Below are 15,401 nucleotides of genomic sequence, written 5' to 3'. Positions count from 1 at the left end.
GCTAACTGATTTTTACTAATAAGTCATATTAGTGGAAAGAAGGTTAAAAATAAAATGAAATAGGAAAATTCTGCACTTCTTCCACATTTATCCGAAGTACAGTGTTATGGTTGAGCCTTCTGGCTCCGGTACTAGGAGACGTGGTCGTAAGACTCCTCGAGAGTCAGACTCTTTTGAGGAGCGTGAAAGGAAACGGCTCCGGGACTTATTTGCAGAACCAACAGATGAAGACTCATTTGAGGGTTTTACCGAGGGAATGGAGGAAGAGATGGTTAGCTCAGAGGAGGATGACATGGAGTGGACTCGTGTGAGGGAGGATTTGGGTGTCACCGGCAATGATAGCATGGGAGGCAATTGGCGGGTTGCAGGATCAGACCCATGGACGGGCTGGAGGGATGGAGCGGGATCCACAGCTGGGGATGCTGTGGGGCGTAGTCAAAGGTGTTTTAGCTCTGATGAGGATGATGATGATGAGGCACCTGGAATTAGGATAACAGCTGACAGCGATGAGGAGTTATGAACTGGGATAAAATGGGGTTTAGGATCAATGGCTAATTGCGTTGGGCAAGGTAATCTGGACGAACGCTTGGGCTCTTGTTGGGGAACTTCCTGAAGACGGGTGTGATTCGTTGCTGGATACGTAAGTTACCAAGGACACTGGGCATAGACGGTGGGAGGAACTGTGTGGGGTTTTTCTGTGCAACTTGTGTTTAATCTTGATAGCTAGGACCTCCGTCGTCTTTTTGACAGACATTAATTATCTACTCTGGATTGACGCTGGACTGACTGACTGACTACGACCCTGGACTATCCCTTCTGTGGCTATCGGTGGAACTTGTGGACGTCTGCACTTGGCTTTCGACCTTGGACCGGATTGGGACCCATGCTGACCGTCGTTACCCTGATTGATGTGCCTGGACCCGGATTTCGCTCGTTGCACGGAGGAGTAAACAGCCTGAGTTACTCATCTGTAGCTTTTGAGTAGCAGAGAGGAATCTGCTGCCAGTTTTTTGTGTTCATTTTGACCTCTGTTTTCCAACTTTTGTTTGTTTAAATTGTCAGGCTGAAGTAAGCACTTTTGCTTTAATCCGGATTAAACTCCTGTTTAATCCGGTTTATCCTTTGGAACCGTTTTAATTCAAACGGAGCTGTTTCTGTTACTTTTCACACTGAAGACAAGTGTTTGCCTAGTCCTTTGCTTCCTACGGGCATTTCTCAGTTCTGTAACTTTAATAAACTGTGTTGTACTCTATTTGGTGGTGTTCTGTCTATGACATACAGTGGCTTTTAATGATAATAATTTAAATGATTGTTTCAATGCCAGAATGACTGATATCACCATCATGCAGCTCATCAGGCCTGCTTTGCACATGGAAGAGATTATTCAGCCTTTCAGAGAATAAAATACCAGTGTATTTGGGGTGATTTCCATTTTAATTATTTTGGCATTGCACAGTCACAATGCATCTGAGAGAAACATGGTCTTTGCTTCCAGCAACTACAAAGAGCAGCACCAGCATCAAAATACACTTATTGGACTCAGAAAAAGCTGCAGTAGTCTTGAAATTTACCCTTGTTCTGATTGCCTCATTTAGTGTCTGAAGATTAAATACTGCTCTATACCTGCCAGCATGCTGACAACAGATAAGAGGATCTTCTCTACACTTTGTACAGGGCTCCATCGTTCTGCGCTGCTCTCATAGCCCATAGGATCATCCCCAGGAGCATGAAGAATAGAAATACATACTCTCCCATCTGGATAAACTGAAAAGAAGAAGATAAATGTTTTCCACATGACAAATCTTTTAAAAAAAACCTGCAGAAAAGGAACATGTTAATTATGCCTAGCATTAATAGCCCAGTCACAGAAAATATATTGCACTTGGAAATCAAGAATTTTCACAATACGTTTGATGCAAAGACTAAAAAAAAACCCCTCTAAAACAAGAGGAGAAAATATGTAGTCTTTGTAGCCCTGATGCATCTTAGACAATTGGATCTCTTGGAAATAGTCTATGAGGCACCTCAACACTGTTTAACATTGACACGTTTTTTTCAAAATCAGAAGTAGACTGCTGAACATTGCTGGGATTGTTTGTTAGCAGCCCATGTGGCCTTCGGAGGATCCTGGGACATATAACTTTCCTCTCAAATCTACTACAGGTGGCCAGTGCTGCTATAAAGATATTCATATATACCGTATATACTTGAGTATAAGCCGACCTGAATATATGCTGAGACACCTAATTTTACCACAAAAAACTGGGAAAACTTATTGACTCGAGTATAAAATGAGAGTGGAAAATGCAGCAGCTACTGGTAAAAATAAAAATAGATACCAATAGCATTACATTAATTGATGCATCAGTAGGTTAAATGTTTTTGAAAACTTACATAAAACTGTAATTTAAGATAAGACAGGACTGTCCAAATCTGATTACCTATATAATCAAGTATAAACCAACCCAAATATAATCCAACCAGGGCCCTCACTAGAGTATAAACTGGGGGGGGGGGGCTTTTTCAGTCCTAAAAGGGCTGAGAAACTCAACTTTCACTCGAGTATATATGGTACATTCATATATTTCATATGAGTTAGAGAAAATTAACACATCAGCTTTTGAGAAATATATATACTTGCTTTTCTACATTTCTCACATATATACTGTCTAAAAATTATTAGTCATTTGGCCATGTTAAAGTCTTTTTTTGTTGCCTAGAATGTTTTAGAGATCTTCATTTCAATTTTCATAAACCAGCATAAGCAGTTAATACGATAGTCCATAAATGTTTAAAATTAGCAAATTAAACATAGTCCTAAGCACATGCTCACACATGGAAAGCCGGTCAAAGCAGTTGTAACAAGCAGCCACATATACTGTAACTTTAGGAATGTGTCTGCACCATTCACAGAGGTTGGTTCTTTGACACATGAAAAGAAATGCGCAACACAGGCAACCCACCCCACTCCCATCTTACTGCACTTCAGAATAATTGAGGAATACTTGAAATGCTGCTTTTGGGATAAGACATGTAAAAACATGTGCCTTAAAAGAAAATGCCATGTTTGCTGCAGCAGAATCTACAATCTGTGGCACTCTGAAGATTAACCATTATTTTGGCATAAGCTTTTATAGGCTTCCCATCAAATCTACATTTCTTGAATCATAGATTTGGAAGAGCCACAAGGGCCATCTAGTGCAAGCTTCTATGGCTGATTGTAATCACTGACAAAGTTCAGAATATTATTATTTTTTTTGGGGGGGAGGGGTTTCTGGTGTGTGTGGAACAATCACTTTTACCTCCCAGGTCACACTGGCCAATGTGTAAAACATGGTTAAAAGTGTGAAGAGATATCTAAAAAAAAAAACAACCAAGTGACATCTACAGTGAGTAGAATACTAAATTTAAAAAACTAAATTTAAATGTAAGTCTAAACAATATGAATGTAAGTGTTTAACCTTTTGTTGCCTGGTCTAAAAAATGAATGGCAATATGAATAACAATTTTATGGGGCTTTTTACTAATGTAGAAAAGACAATGCCATGATCTACTGTTGAAACTCACTATTGGGATGAAACATCTCACATGTGAACCTCATCTTTGGAGGACTTAAAGGATAATCAAGAGGAAAGCTCAGAATAGCAGGAAAAACACCATATTCAAAGCAAGTGTCTTCTGGGCCCCTAAAAAAGAAAAGCAAAAGAAAGTGTTAAATGTATATAACAAGAGACAATCAGCATTGCTTTATAAGCAGCTCAAAAATACTAATTCTAAGAATGAAAACATGAAATATATGTTTGATTACAAGCTACTGGCAAAAGATTCAGCATTACAAAGGAGTCGCTCTCTGTTTATGTGCTTTCATGTTGCTTGTTGCTTTATGGGAACTCCAAGAATCACAGAGTCATCTTAGGCAAGGAATATACAGAGGTGGTTTTACCAGTCCTTTCCTCTCAAATATAGCCTACACCATCTGCTATTTGTTGGCTGTCTCCAATTCAAGTACTAGGCCAGAGCTGTCCATGTTTAGCTTTGAATGTCAAATGAGACCTAGTGCCTTTTGGATATTTAGACCCCCTCATCCCAAAGGCTCCAATCTATGTTGTAATCACTGACATAACCTGGTTCAGTGATAATAACTTTCTCATGTTACATGAGCAGTAGCTATTCAAGTACTTGGGGGGGTTTGATATCATAAACAGAACACACACAATTTTAAAAGCTTGATAACTGCTAAGCATCCTTCTTGCAACAGTCTATTATGCATCAGTATAGCTCAATGCATATTTGCTTCCATATCTACAAATATGCTTCCATATTTATATTGCTTATTTCCACAACTACAAAAGCTTCCATGTTGACAAATGTGCTTCCACGTTTGTACTGCTTGCATTCCACATCAACAAAAGTACCCAGAGTATCAGCAATATGAATTTGGATGAGAAAATCTTCCAGGCCTTGACAGCCAGACATTTAAATCCATGCACAAAATGAGGTTCACATAATCAATTTCATGATTATGTTTAAATATAAAGAGTTAACTTGTTCTTATCCATTTTCACTAACCTAAAACAAAAGCTGTAGGGGAGAAAAATCAAAGCATGCACATTAAATTACTAGGAAGGTCACAACACACTGCTTAATTACCAGGGTGTGTTTATTCAATTATACTCAAATCTGTCTCCAAGGCATGTTCCAGATTTTACTGCTTGCACGTCAAGATATTGCCGGCAGGTGCTGATCCTGCCGCTTTGAAGATGCTGCTATGCTGCATGGACAAAGGCTGCAGAGGCTGCTATTTAAAAGACATTGTATAACTAAGGCTCATGAGAAACTCCCCTAATGGCCCTTAAAAAGGTGTACATGTTACAATTTAATACAACTCAAGCAATCAAAGCAACCTCAGGGTATATAATTAGGAGCATGGGTTGTCTAAGCTTAAGGCTCTTGAAATGAAGAACACCCAAAAGGCACACCTTGTCAAAGCTGTACCAGAACACACCCAAATACTACTGGCCATCTATTTGGAAAGCAAAATGACTGAATATGAAATCTTCCATATGTGCATCCATGTGTTGTTTTCTTTAAAGACAGCTAGAACTTTTTCTCTGTGTACAGCTGATAAGAAGAAAGAATGATAGGGTTTAATTTCACAACTGTAGTAACCAGAAGAGGGAAATAGCAGAATGAAGAATTTAGGATTTCTCTGTCACTGCATTCCTTCTGTCATATATTTAATCTTTCTGTCTTTTCCCAGGCTCATTTCCTTAGGTCTTGCACACTTGTTCCTTTTCTGAAAATTAGGAAATACCATCTCAATCACTTTTCATGCAACCCACTTCTGAAACCCACTTTCCCTACATTAACGATGATACATCTATGTCTGGTGTGTTAATATAAAGTTCATTCGTATATCTCAGGAAGTGGAATGAAATCTATGAAAGTTCATACTGAAATAGAACATTTAGTCTTAAAGATGTTGCTAGATTCCTTTACCCCTCACTCTTTATTTTTATGCTGCAGTAGATGAATATAAGCGGCACTTTGAAAATGTCTCCATATCGTCTTAGATCAGACCTGCACAACATGTCAGAAGAAAGGGACCGAAATTAGATAGGCTAAGCCTCTTGGGGCCACAAATAGGCTTTAGCACCCCACTTCCCTAGTAAGGTATAATTAATGATTAATTAGGTTTGTTGTTTTTGTTTTGTTGTGCCTTTGAGTCATTTCAGACTCAGGGCGAACCTATGACAGAGTTTTCTTGTCAAGATTTATTCAAAAGGGGATTTCCCTTTGTCTTCCTCTGAGGCTGGGAGGGTGTGACTTGTCTAAAGTCATCCAGGGAATTCACAGCCATAGTCAGAGGTAAAACCCATACACCTTGCTTTCTGAATTCTTTCTCTCTCCTAACCTTTCTTTTTCCTTTTCTCCCTCTTTCCTTCTTTTTCCTTCCTTCCTCCACCTTTTTTCTCCTTTTCCATTTCTCTCTTTCCTTCCCACCCCCCTTCCTTTCCTTCCCTTCCCTTTTTCTCCTTTCTCCTACAAGTCCTCCAGATCCCCAACATGAATAAGAAGCGGCTGAAGCAGTAGCAGAAGGCAATATTCTGAAATTTATGATCTGCTTGAGGTTTCAAAAATACTTTCATAATAGAATACTAATAATAGGTACCTTGGGTTCCATTTCTGGGAGAAAGTGGAATGCCGTTAAAAACACAAAACTGATTCACTTAGTCTTGAGTGAGCTTCTCCTATTCTATAAACTCCTACAGTTAATTGCATATAGATGGTAATGGGGATTACAAGAGTTCGATTGATGAACATGAACCAAACAGCAGCCATCCCTGTTACGATTGGCCCTTCCCCATCCTGGTACCCTGCTGGCATCAGGTTGCTGAAACGCAATCTAGCTAAACAAAAGGTTAAGGACAATATAACTCTAGGGAGAATTAAAAACTATACTAATAAGAAAGAAAAGTAAAGTATGGGAAACCTAAAAACATTCAATTTTTGTACCAACATTGTTCATCAATTGTTTTAAAAAATATAAACCTTATTGTATTACTTATATTTAGTTCTGGTTCCATATTTATTATTCTGTTATGGTTTTATTTCAATTACAAACATTTAGGACATTTATTGGAAGGACAGAGAAAAAGCTAAAGTAAGAGAAGCGGAAAGCACTTTCAAATTCCAAGGCAACAGCAGTAATGATTTAGCTGCTCACTTACACGCATATTTCAGTACTGGTTTATACAAAGTAGCAGAGAGCAAAATAATTTACCCAGCCAGCCAACGTTTACAAAGAAATATTGTCTCTGTCACAGAGCTGGGAAGAATGAGATAGTTTCCATCATGTTATTGATAACAATCATAAAAGCAGGAAACACTCAAATGTTCACTATTATGACTATTTGACATATTGCTATTTATACAGTAGAGTCTCACTTATTCAACATAAACGGGCCGGCAGAACATTGGATAAGTTAAAATGTTGGATAATAAGGAGGGAATAAGGAAAAGCCTATTAAACATCAAATTACGTTATGATTTTACAAATGAAGCACCAAAACATCATGTTTTACAACAAATTGACAGAAAAAGCAGTTCAATACACAGTAACATTATGTAGTAATTACTATATTTACGAATTTAGCACCAAAACATCACAATGTATTGAAAACATTGACTACAAAAATACTGATTACTAAAAGGCCAACTGCATTGGATAACACAGAACGTTGGATAAGTGGGGGTTGGATAAGCGAGATTCTACTGTAGTTTTAAAATACACCCATATATGAAGATGCAACTAACTAGGCATTTTCCATGCTGCAATGGCACATTGTGATCTTTCTAGATCAAAAGTGTTTGTTTGTTATTTGCAAGGCATCCATCCTGATTTTTAATAGCTAAGCACTGGAGGGAAGGATATTAGAGGCAAAGATGAAGTATTTTGGCCATATCATGAGAAGATAGGAAAGCTTGGAAAAAATCATGATGCTGGGGAAAATGGAAGGAAAAAGGAAGAGAGGCCGACCAAGGGCGAGACGGATGGTATCCTTGAAGTGACTGGCTTGACCTTGAAGGAACTGGGGGCAGCGATGGCTGACAGGGAGCTCTGGCACGGACTGGTCCATGAGGTCATGAAGAGTCGGAGACGACTGTGTAAATGAAGAAGAAGAAAAGAAAGCACAAAAAACAAAACAAACCATTCATAGCTGGGGGAAATCCAAAATAAATTGTATTAAGCTTCCTCTGCTTACCCAGATTACAGTAAGAAGTAAGAAAGATATTCAAATTCCACATCTGAATTATACAATAAATAACAGATAACATAAGCATGAGCCTAGGCAAAATATGCAGAATTCTAATGATTCTCAGGATATCCAGAAATATGAACCTTCATTAAATTTAAAAGCGAGAACATAAATATTTGTAAAGAATCATGACTTAACCAATGGCGCCACATATATTCTCTCAACTCTCCCCCAGGCTTTAACATCTTTAATGAGAAGCATTTTTAAAAGCTATTTCCGTAATACTTTGTATTATATATTAAATATTAAGAATAACAGTTACACCACAATACTTTTTAAAATTCTAATTAAATTTTAAATACTGAAGCTAAGCAAATAGTAATTTCCTTATTTACTATAGTCTTACACATTCAAAGCAGCTTATTGCTCCGTCAAATAAAAATCATAAAGATATCCAACAGTTAGGTGTAACTTTGTTTATAAACTTTATCTAGAAACACTATGTGAACAACTCAAAATATAAAAATAGCTTGGAAAGTTTAAGAAATTAATGCTGGCTTCACTTCAGTGGCACAGGAAAAAAGTGCAAAAATACAGGATAACAACTTGGCATTATATCAGTAACATACAATTACTGAAAATAAGAGGGTAGAGAATCTTCATAAAAACATCTGCTAATGGAACGAAAACATGGGAGGTCAGTTAATGCTGTAATAATTGTTTTAAGCACATTTATGAACAGTTTCTTCTGTTTTTCTAAAAGCAGCTGCAATCCCCCTCTCTCCTCATTTCACAATTTACAAAGGGGAATTCCAAATTCAAGTAAACATACTCAAGACCTATATCTAACTAAAATATAATTACTTTTCTAGACAGCTTTTTAAAATATTGGCTTAAATTTGTACTTGTTATTTTTAAGAGGAGCCTTTAGGCTAACCAAGTTCTAACAATGAACATTTTAAATGTTATTTTAGTATCATAAACTGTTGTGGTAACAAGTACTAACAGTTTTCAAATGCCATCGGTTTTGAAGTTAATATGTTAAATCAGCATGCTCTGGTAAGAGATAGAAAATACATCAGCACTTGTCCACATGTTTTCAGTTAATTGAAAATGACAAGACAATACTCAAATGACATGGAGATGGAAAAAATGTTTATATTCCCAAACCAGAACATCTGCTATCTTGTATTGGGACATCTTCTCCTTCCACAAATGTATAGGTTTCAATCTAATCATTTCATTTCTAAATTGATGTGACAACATCTAAAGTGTGCATATTTGTACCTCAGAAACTATGCATAAAATGGCAACAGATGCTTTCACGCACTAGAAAACAACCATACAGTAATTGTGTTGAATTGTGAAGACTAGTAAGCAGATCAATATTTCAAATTCCGGTATGTGTCTTTAGAAAAAGATGTCACACACTACATCTTTATGTTGTTAGCACAATTAAAATGTGCACATGCTAGAATCACTTTTGTTTTTGTCAAGAAATACAAGAATTGTTATGCTCTCAACACTCATTGATTTTGGCATGCATAACCTACTTATCCATATATGACTGTATTTTAAAGAAATAGTAATATAATTTTGTGATAATATCGGGTTCCAAAGTGAAATGATTAAAATTGCCTTGTTTTGATAGCTTTTGATCGTTTTTTTTTATTTGCAGAACTTAGACATTAAAACTCTGCATTTTAATGGGAATATGCTAACATAGAAATGATAAATGTCCCATAAAACTTTCTTGAAATGTGTTCTATATGAGGTGCCACTGAAGATAGTGTAAAAACTGTAGCTATTGCACAATGCAGAAGCCAGAATATTAATGGAAATGCCAATTACCAAATGACACCAATTCACTGAGCTACAGAGGCTGCCTATTAGTTAAAGTCTAATTCAAGGTGAATATACAGAAATATAAATCCCTCTAAACAGTTTGGAACCCAAACAGTTGAAGGAACACTTTCTCCAACCTGCATGAACTCTAAAGCTAGCTTTAAAAGCCCTTCTGAAGCTGTGATTCCTGCCAGCGATTAAAACAGTGACAATTTCCAAGAGGCCCACCTAAGTTCTCTTCCTTAGCCACAACTGGCTTCTTTTCAATTTTTTTAGACAGATACGATACTAAAAGCTTTTGTTTTTCAGTATTTTATGCTTTGATCTGTTTTGAATCTGCCTCATTTTTTCCCTGAACTGTTGTAAGCCATCCCAAGATCATGTGATGATTTTGTCAATAAAAAATCAAAGTTCTTCTCCCACATGGGCATCAGGGTTACAGAGCAACATTACAAAGTGTCAGATAAGACTGGATGAAGACAGAGGGAGAGGAAGTAACAGAAGAATGTCTAATACTTTACTAGTAATAAATTGAATAGGAAGGAATGAAGCTACAATGGCAATTATAAAAAGTATTTTATGTGTTGAACAATAACAAGTTAAAGAATATTACATAACGTCCAATGTTCTAAAAAACAAAACTATATTTCTTCTTTAGAATAACCATCCTTATTACACCATGACTACCATGTTATAGAGAAACGGAGCCAAAAAGACAAAAAGAACCATTTTATCCATAAAGCACCGTAAAAGTATACCCCCCAAATCCACTTTTACATTTCTTTTTGCTGGTTGTGACAACCTAGCACTGAAATGAATTCAATTTACATTGATATCACTTGATGCATACAAGAATTTCAAGGCTATAAAGTTACGAAACATTTTTGACACAAAAATTAAGGAAATACTTGATTGTTGAGCATCTTGTAAATATCAAGGGGCTGACAATAACCATTAAATCCACTTCAATTCCAGGTTGTAATCTGAAAATCTGAAAATGTTGAGGAAAGGTTGCCCTGCAAAGGTTGCATGTCTTCAGAGAGCAGGCATATGATAAATTATGAAATTGCATCACTGCTATCAGTTATAAGGGATAGTGCACAGGATAACAGCATAGTGCTAAAGCGACAAGCCTGTGGGCCAGAATGTTTCCATCCTCGTATTAACGTGAGGCTGAAGAATAAGAACTAAGTGAACAAATGATTTTTTGTTTGCATTATTTTATGAACAGACATCCTGTAAGTGCAAATGTTTTCAGGAACTTCCAAAAACTGACAAATTCAACAATCTACAAGCCTCACTAGGAGAAAGTCTTAGGTGATGGAGGCTATGGCAAAGAAAGCCAAAGCCCAACTTTGCATTTAAATGAAATGGTAAAGCAAAACTACATACTCCATTTAAACAAAAGCAGCATTCAAACAGATTTAATTTTAACTATTTCATTCCCTATTTAATATAAATAAAAAGCAGAATATATTTTGTTAGTCATGTTTGGCTATCAATTCAGAGTAGGCCATTGTTATCTGCTGCGGTTTAGTTCCAGGACTGCCATGGATGCCAAAATCAGTGAGCACTTAAGACCTATTATATATAATGACATACTAAAATAGTTTACTTTATACACAATGGCAAAATCAAAGTTTGATTTCTGAATTAAAAATATATACTTAAAGCCATTGATGATCACATCAATGCATATAGAATCTGTACATACAGAGGGCTGTATGAGATTAAAGCTAAAGCACTAGTGATATCTTCCCTCTTCACTTTTTGAGTCTCCTAGAAAGGTGTGTTGGTATGTTCATATACACAATATATTTTAGGTGCCTTTGTATTTACTACAAATTGTTCCTACAGCAACAAAGGTCTTCATGGCATGACATTGAAAACATTAACAATTTAAGAGCAAAATAAAGAAGGGTCTGCTTAGCCTGCAAGCTCTTTTTCGATTTTATGTAATACAAAAAAATTTATCAATGAATTCTACAATCGATTTGAAAGTGGAAAGATTTTATCTTTACAATGCTTACGTGAATTGATTAATACGTACATAGTAGAACATGACGAATTTCCAAGTGAACCCTTAATATACATTGTTTATTAGAAGATTTTGGGGTTTTTTTGTAATGTCCAACAGCACAAATCATTACATATTTAGACATAATTTAAATGCACAGTGTCTGAATATCTTACATTATTAATGCTTCCCACTCAAAGAAATTTTCTTCATTCATAGGCCCTGTTTTAAAGACAAACAAAAGTGTTATTTTACTCAGAAGACACCTAACTCAAAATTAAAGAAATAAAATCATACATAAGAGCCCTTACCAGCTACTATGCCTTCTGGTGGATTCAGAGTCAGCTCTAAAATTAAGAAAAGATGTCTTCAGTGCTTATGACAATACTCATACTTTAAAAAAGTAAACACAAGACATTCACCAATCTGCAATGATAGTGTAACTGTAAACCATTATGATAATGACTAATCAGCAAGGCTAGAAAAGGGGGGAAATTTTAAGTACAGCACTTTGCATTTTTATGTACAACTATTTCTGTTTTAACACAAGTAAATTACTATCTCTTTTCTCTACATTGTAACTATTAACATGTGTCAATCTAATTTTTAAAACTAGAATGGAAGAATGACTGGAGAAAAGAAACACCATAAAAAGGGGAGTTATTGCTCTCTCTAGTGGAAAAGATGCAAACACCAGCATCAAAGTTTTATTTATTCATCTATGCTTATTTGAGCTACCATAGCTCACTGCATGACAGCTAAATTAATTATATGTTTGGCATACAGAGTCCTGTATTGGAAAAAGCCACCACCTTGCTCTTACCCTAGATAAGGTAGCTTCTTATGTTTAGTCACATAACTATCTATTTTGCAAGATGACCATGCGGATCCAGAATAGGTTTTTACAGTCACTCACAACCTATCCCCAAGACTCTACTTCTGGAAGACAATCGCACTTGTCCACAAGTGAAAGCCGATTATGTTAATTGGATTGTTAATATAGTGTTTTTTCTATTAAATTCAACACATTCACATGATAGAAACAAAGGAGGGTCTTTATATTGAGCCAGACCATTGCTTCATATAGGCTTATATTGACTGGCAGCAGCTCTCTGGGTGTATTGATTGAAAGATTCTATTGAATCTTCAGTCCTATTGAAGATTCCTACAGAAAAATCTTTACATTCACAACATTTATCACGCCACTAAGCACAACTTTTTTTGACCAGTCACCACAGTTGACAATTCAGCTGAATACGTCTCATGATTAATTAACATAACATTAAACTCACCTAATGTACTACTTACATGACTAACAGGTTTGTTTCTACTTTATATAATCTAACTGGAATTTGAGCTAGCCTATCATTTAGCTCTCCCAAATAGCCAATGGAATGACCTCAGAAATCAAAATAATCAGTACTTTTAGAGAGTATTGGAAATCATGAGCCAATCTAGTGCAATGGTATAAGTATTGGATTAGGAGCTCAGAATAGTCAAGTGTGAATTCCATTTTGCCATGAAAACCTACTGGGATATCTTGGAAATATAGAAATAAATGTTTCATATATATCTTAAACACTTAGTGACTAAGTGACATTCTACAATATTTTAAATACTTAATTACACTGAACTATCAGGAAACAAAGATGTGCCTATCTTTCTCTTCTTGGGTTTTTTCTTTATTCTGTACACTAGCCATTTTCCTGATTTATTGGCTTGTTCAAAGTAGTTTTCCTTGTGTATTTTAACTTTCTTTCTACATCTAATGTTATAATTCCATCTAGTTCTTTCTCTAGAATTCTTAGTTTCTTGTCTAGTTCTAAATTAGTTGAGTGTCTTCTTAGTTTCCTTTCCTTCTCCATCATTTCCTATAATACCCTATGTATTTCTTTTTTCTTCGTTTTCTTTTTTCCATTCACTATTTTTTGAAGAAAAAAACCCTAATGACACCTTTAGTAGCATCCTAAATTGTTCTCCAATCGTTTTCTCCAGTTACTTGACCAAATACATAATAAATAATTATAATACAACAACAACCAGGCCTGTGGCGAGGGGGTGGTTTTAGGGGTTCAACCCCCTCCCCCCCGAAATTTTTCAGGTTATAAAAAAAACTGGTTTACTCATGAATTTTAACTGGTTAACCAAATCCCCATGCTAAGTCTATGAGACGCAAAACATTAAGAGTCCCTCCAGGCACTATTTCAAGCAGATATTGACAGGTTTGTAGCGGGGAGAGGTGTGTGCTAGGGGTTCAACCCCCCCCCTGAAATTTTCAAAACCCCTCCCGAAATTTTTTTCTGGCTACGGCCCTGACAACAACAATACTCGACCCATATGGTAAAGGTAAAGTCTAGTCGAGTTCTACTCTGGGGGGTGGTGCTCATCTCCATTTCTAAGCTAAAGAGCTGGCGTTGTCCTTACACACCTCCAAGGTCATGAGGCCAGCTTGACTGCATGGAGCGGTACGTATTGATCTACTCAGATGTTTTTGAACTGCTAGGTTGGCAGAAGCCAGCCTAACAGCAGGAGCTCACCCCGCTCCCTGGATTCGAACCGCCGAGCCATAGTTTCCTCAATTAAACTATGGAGCTGGGATTGACACCATGCATGGGCAAACAGTCCTCCAGGTGTTTTGTACTTCAGCTCCCACAATTCCCAACAGCCTACTGTTAGGAATTGTGGCTGTTAGGAATTGTATGAGTTGAAGTCGAAAACACCTGGAGGGCTGAATTTGCTCATGCCTGGTCTACACGCAATGATTCCCAAACTCTAGGTTATTGATGATATACTCAAGTCACTGATATTAGGTTTAATTTGATGTTAGGTTTTTAACACTGTATTCATATGTGGAGTCTTGTTGGGATTTTATAACAATACAGTATTTATCTGATTTTTGAAGGCATTCAATGTATGCCGTTGTTTATTGGTATCCGCCCTGAGTCCCTTCGGGGAGATAGGGCGGAATAGAACTAAAGTTTTATTATTATTATTATAAATATTATTATTAGTCCTTCAGACTTCATTGCCCAAAAGCCCCTGCTGTTTAGGCCTATGCTCGGGGATTCTGGGAACTGGAGTCCCAAATTCCTGGAAGACCAGAGTTTGGGGGGAAACTGGTCTAGGGCTGCTCAAATACTTTAGATCTACAGTTCCCATCAACCTGCCAATGGCAAAGAATTGTGGGAATTGCAGTACAAAAGACCCGAAGGCCTAAAATCTTTTCGAGGTATTTGCTATCTCATCTCATCCAACCTTCGCAAAGGCCTATAGGCCCATTTAAGGGGGCATCTACACTGTAAGTTCAATGCGGCTTGACTGTCATAACTTAAGGTTATGGAATCCTGGAGGTAGTACTTTAATAGCAGGCCTGGGCAAACTTGGGCTCCCCGGGTGTTTTGGACTTCAACTCCCACCATTCCTAACAGCCTCAGGCCCCTTCCTTTTCCCCTTAAGCGGCTGAGGGGGGAAAGGAAGGGGCCTGAGGCTGTTAGGAATGGTGGGAGTTGAAGTCCAAAACACCGGGGGAGCCCAAGTTTGCCCCGGCCTGTATTATAAGGTCTTTCTGGCTGCGGCCTTCCCCCATCCCACGCCCCTGCCTTGTCTCCCGTCTCCGCTCACGTTTATACTCCGCCATGAGTCGCTTGAGCGCGGTACCAGCCATGGCCAAGCGGCCCAGGGAGCCTCCGAGGAAGGCCGAGCGACACCTCCGACTCCTTTCGCTTCGGGCGCCTCAAGCGCCGCACTTCCGGTTTGCCTTGCAGAGCGGATGTCGACCG

At 37.4% G+C, this 15,401-nt stretch overlaps 1 protein-coding gene and 1 long non-coding RNA gene across 4 annotated transcripts in view; one reads left to right on the top strand and one right to left on the bottom strand.

Annotated features, from left to right (window-relative positions):
* Positions 1–1,252, top strand: part of LOC134297816 (uncharacterized) — a 22,951-nt gene extending 21,699 nt beyond the window's left edge. The window contains exon 3 of the long non-coding RNA XR_010004693.1: positions 751–1,252. This is a non-coding gene — a long non-coding RNA (uncharacterized LOC134297816). The remainder of the gene's footprint in view (positions 1–750) is intronic.
* Positions 1–15,401, bottom strand: part of ube2g2 (ubiquitin conjugating enzyme E2 G2) — an 18,382-nt gene extending 2,981 nt beyond the window's left edge. The window contains exons 1-5 of one of the 3 annotated variants that reach the window (XM_003218370.4): positions 15,244–15,401; positions 11,934–11,969; positions 11,799–11,844; positions 3,568–3,686; positions 1,624–1,764 (exon numbers count right to left, since the gene is read on the bottom strand). In XM_003218370.4, the coding sequence (XP_003218418.2) occupies positions 1,624–1,764; positions 3,568–3,686; positions 11,799–11,844; positions 11,934–11,969; positions 15,244–15,286 (385 nt within the window). In that variant the 5' untranslated portion in view covers positions 15,287–15,401. Of the gene's footprint in view, positions 1–1,623; positions 1,765–3,567; positions 3,687–4,979; positions 5,122–11,798; positions 11,845–11,933; positions 11,970–15,243 lie in introns of those variants that run through there. The other 2 variants (XM_062976473.1, XM_062976472.1) reach the window with 2 other exon arrangements.

This window comes from Anolis carolinensis, chromosome 3, assembly GCF_035594765.1.
Source record: "Anolis carolinensis isolate JA03-04 chromosome 3, rAnoCar3.1.pri, whole genome shotgun sequence".
In the NCBI taxonomy this organism is placed as follows: domain Eukaryota; kingdom Metazoa; phylum Chordata; class Lepidosauria; order Squamata; family Dactyloidae; genus Anolis; species Anolis carolinensis.
Note: the sequence above shows the minus strand (reverse complement) of the source record. Positions and strands in the feature narration are given on the sequence as shown.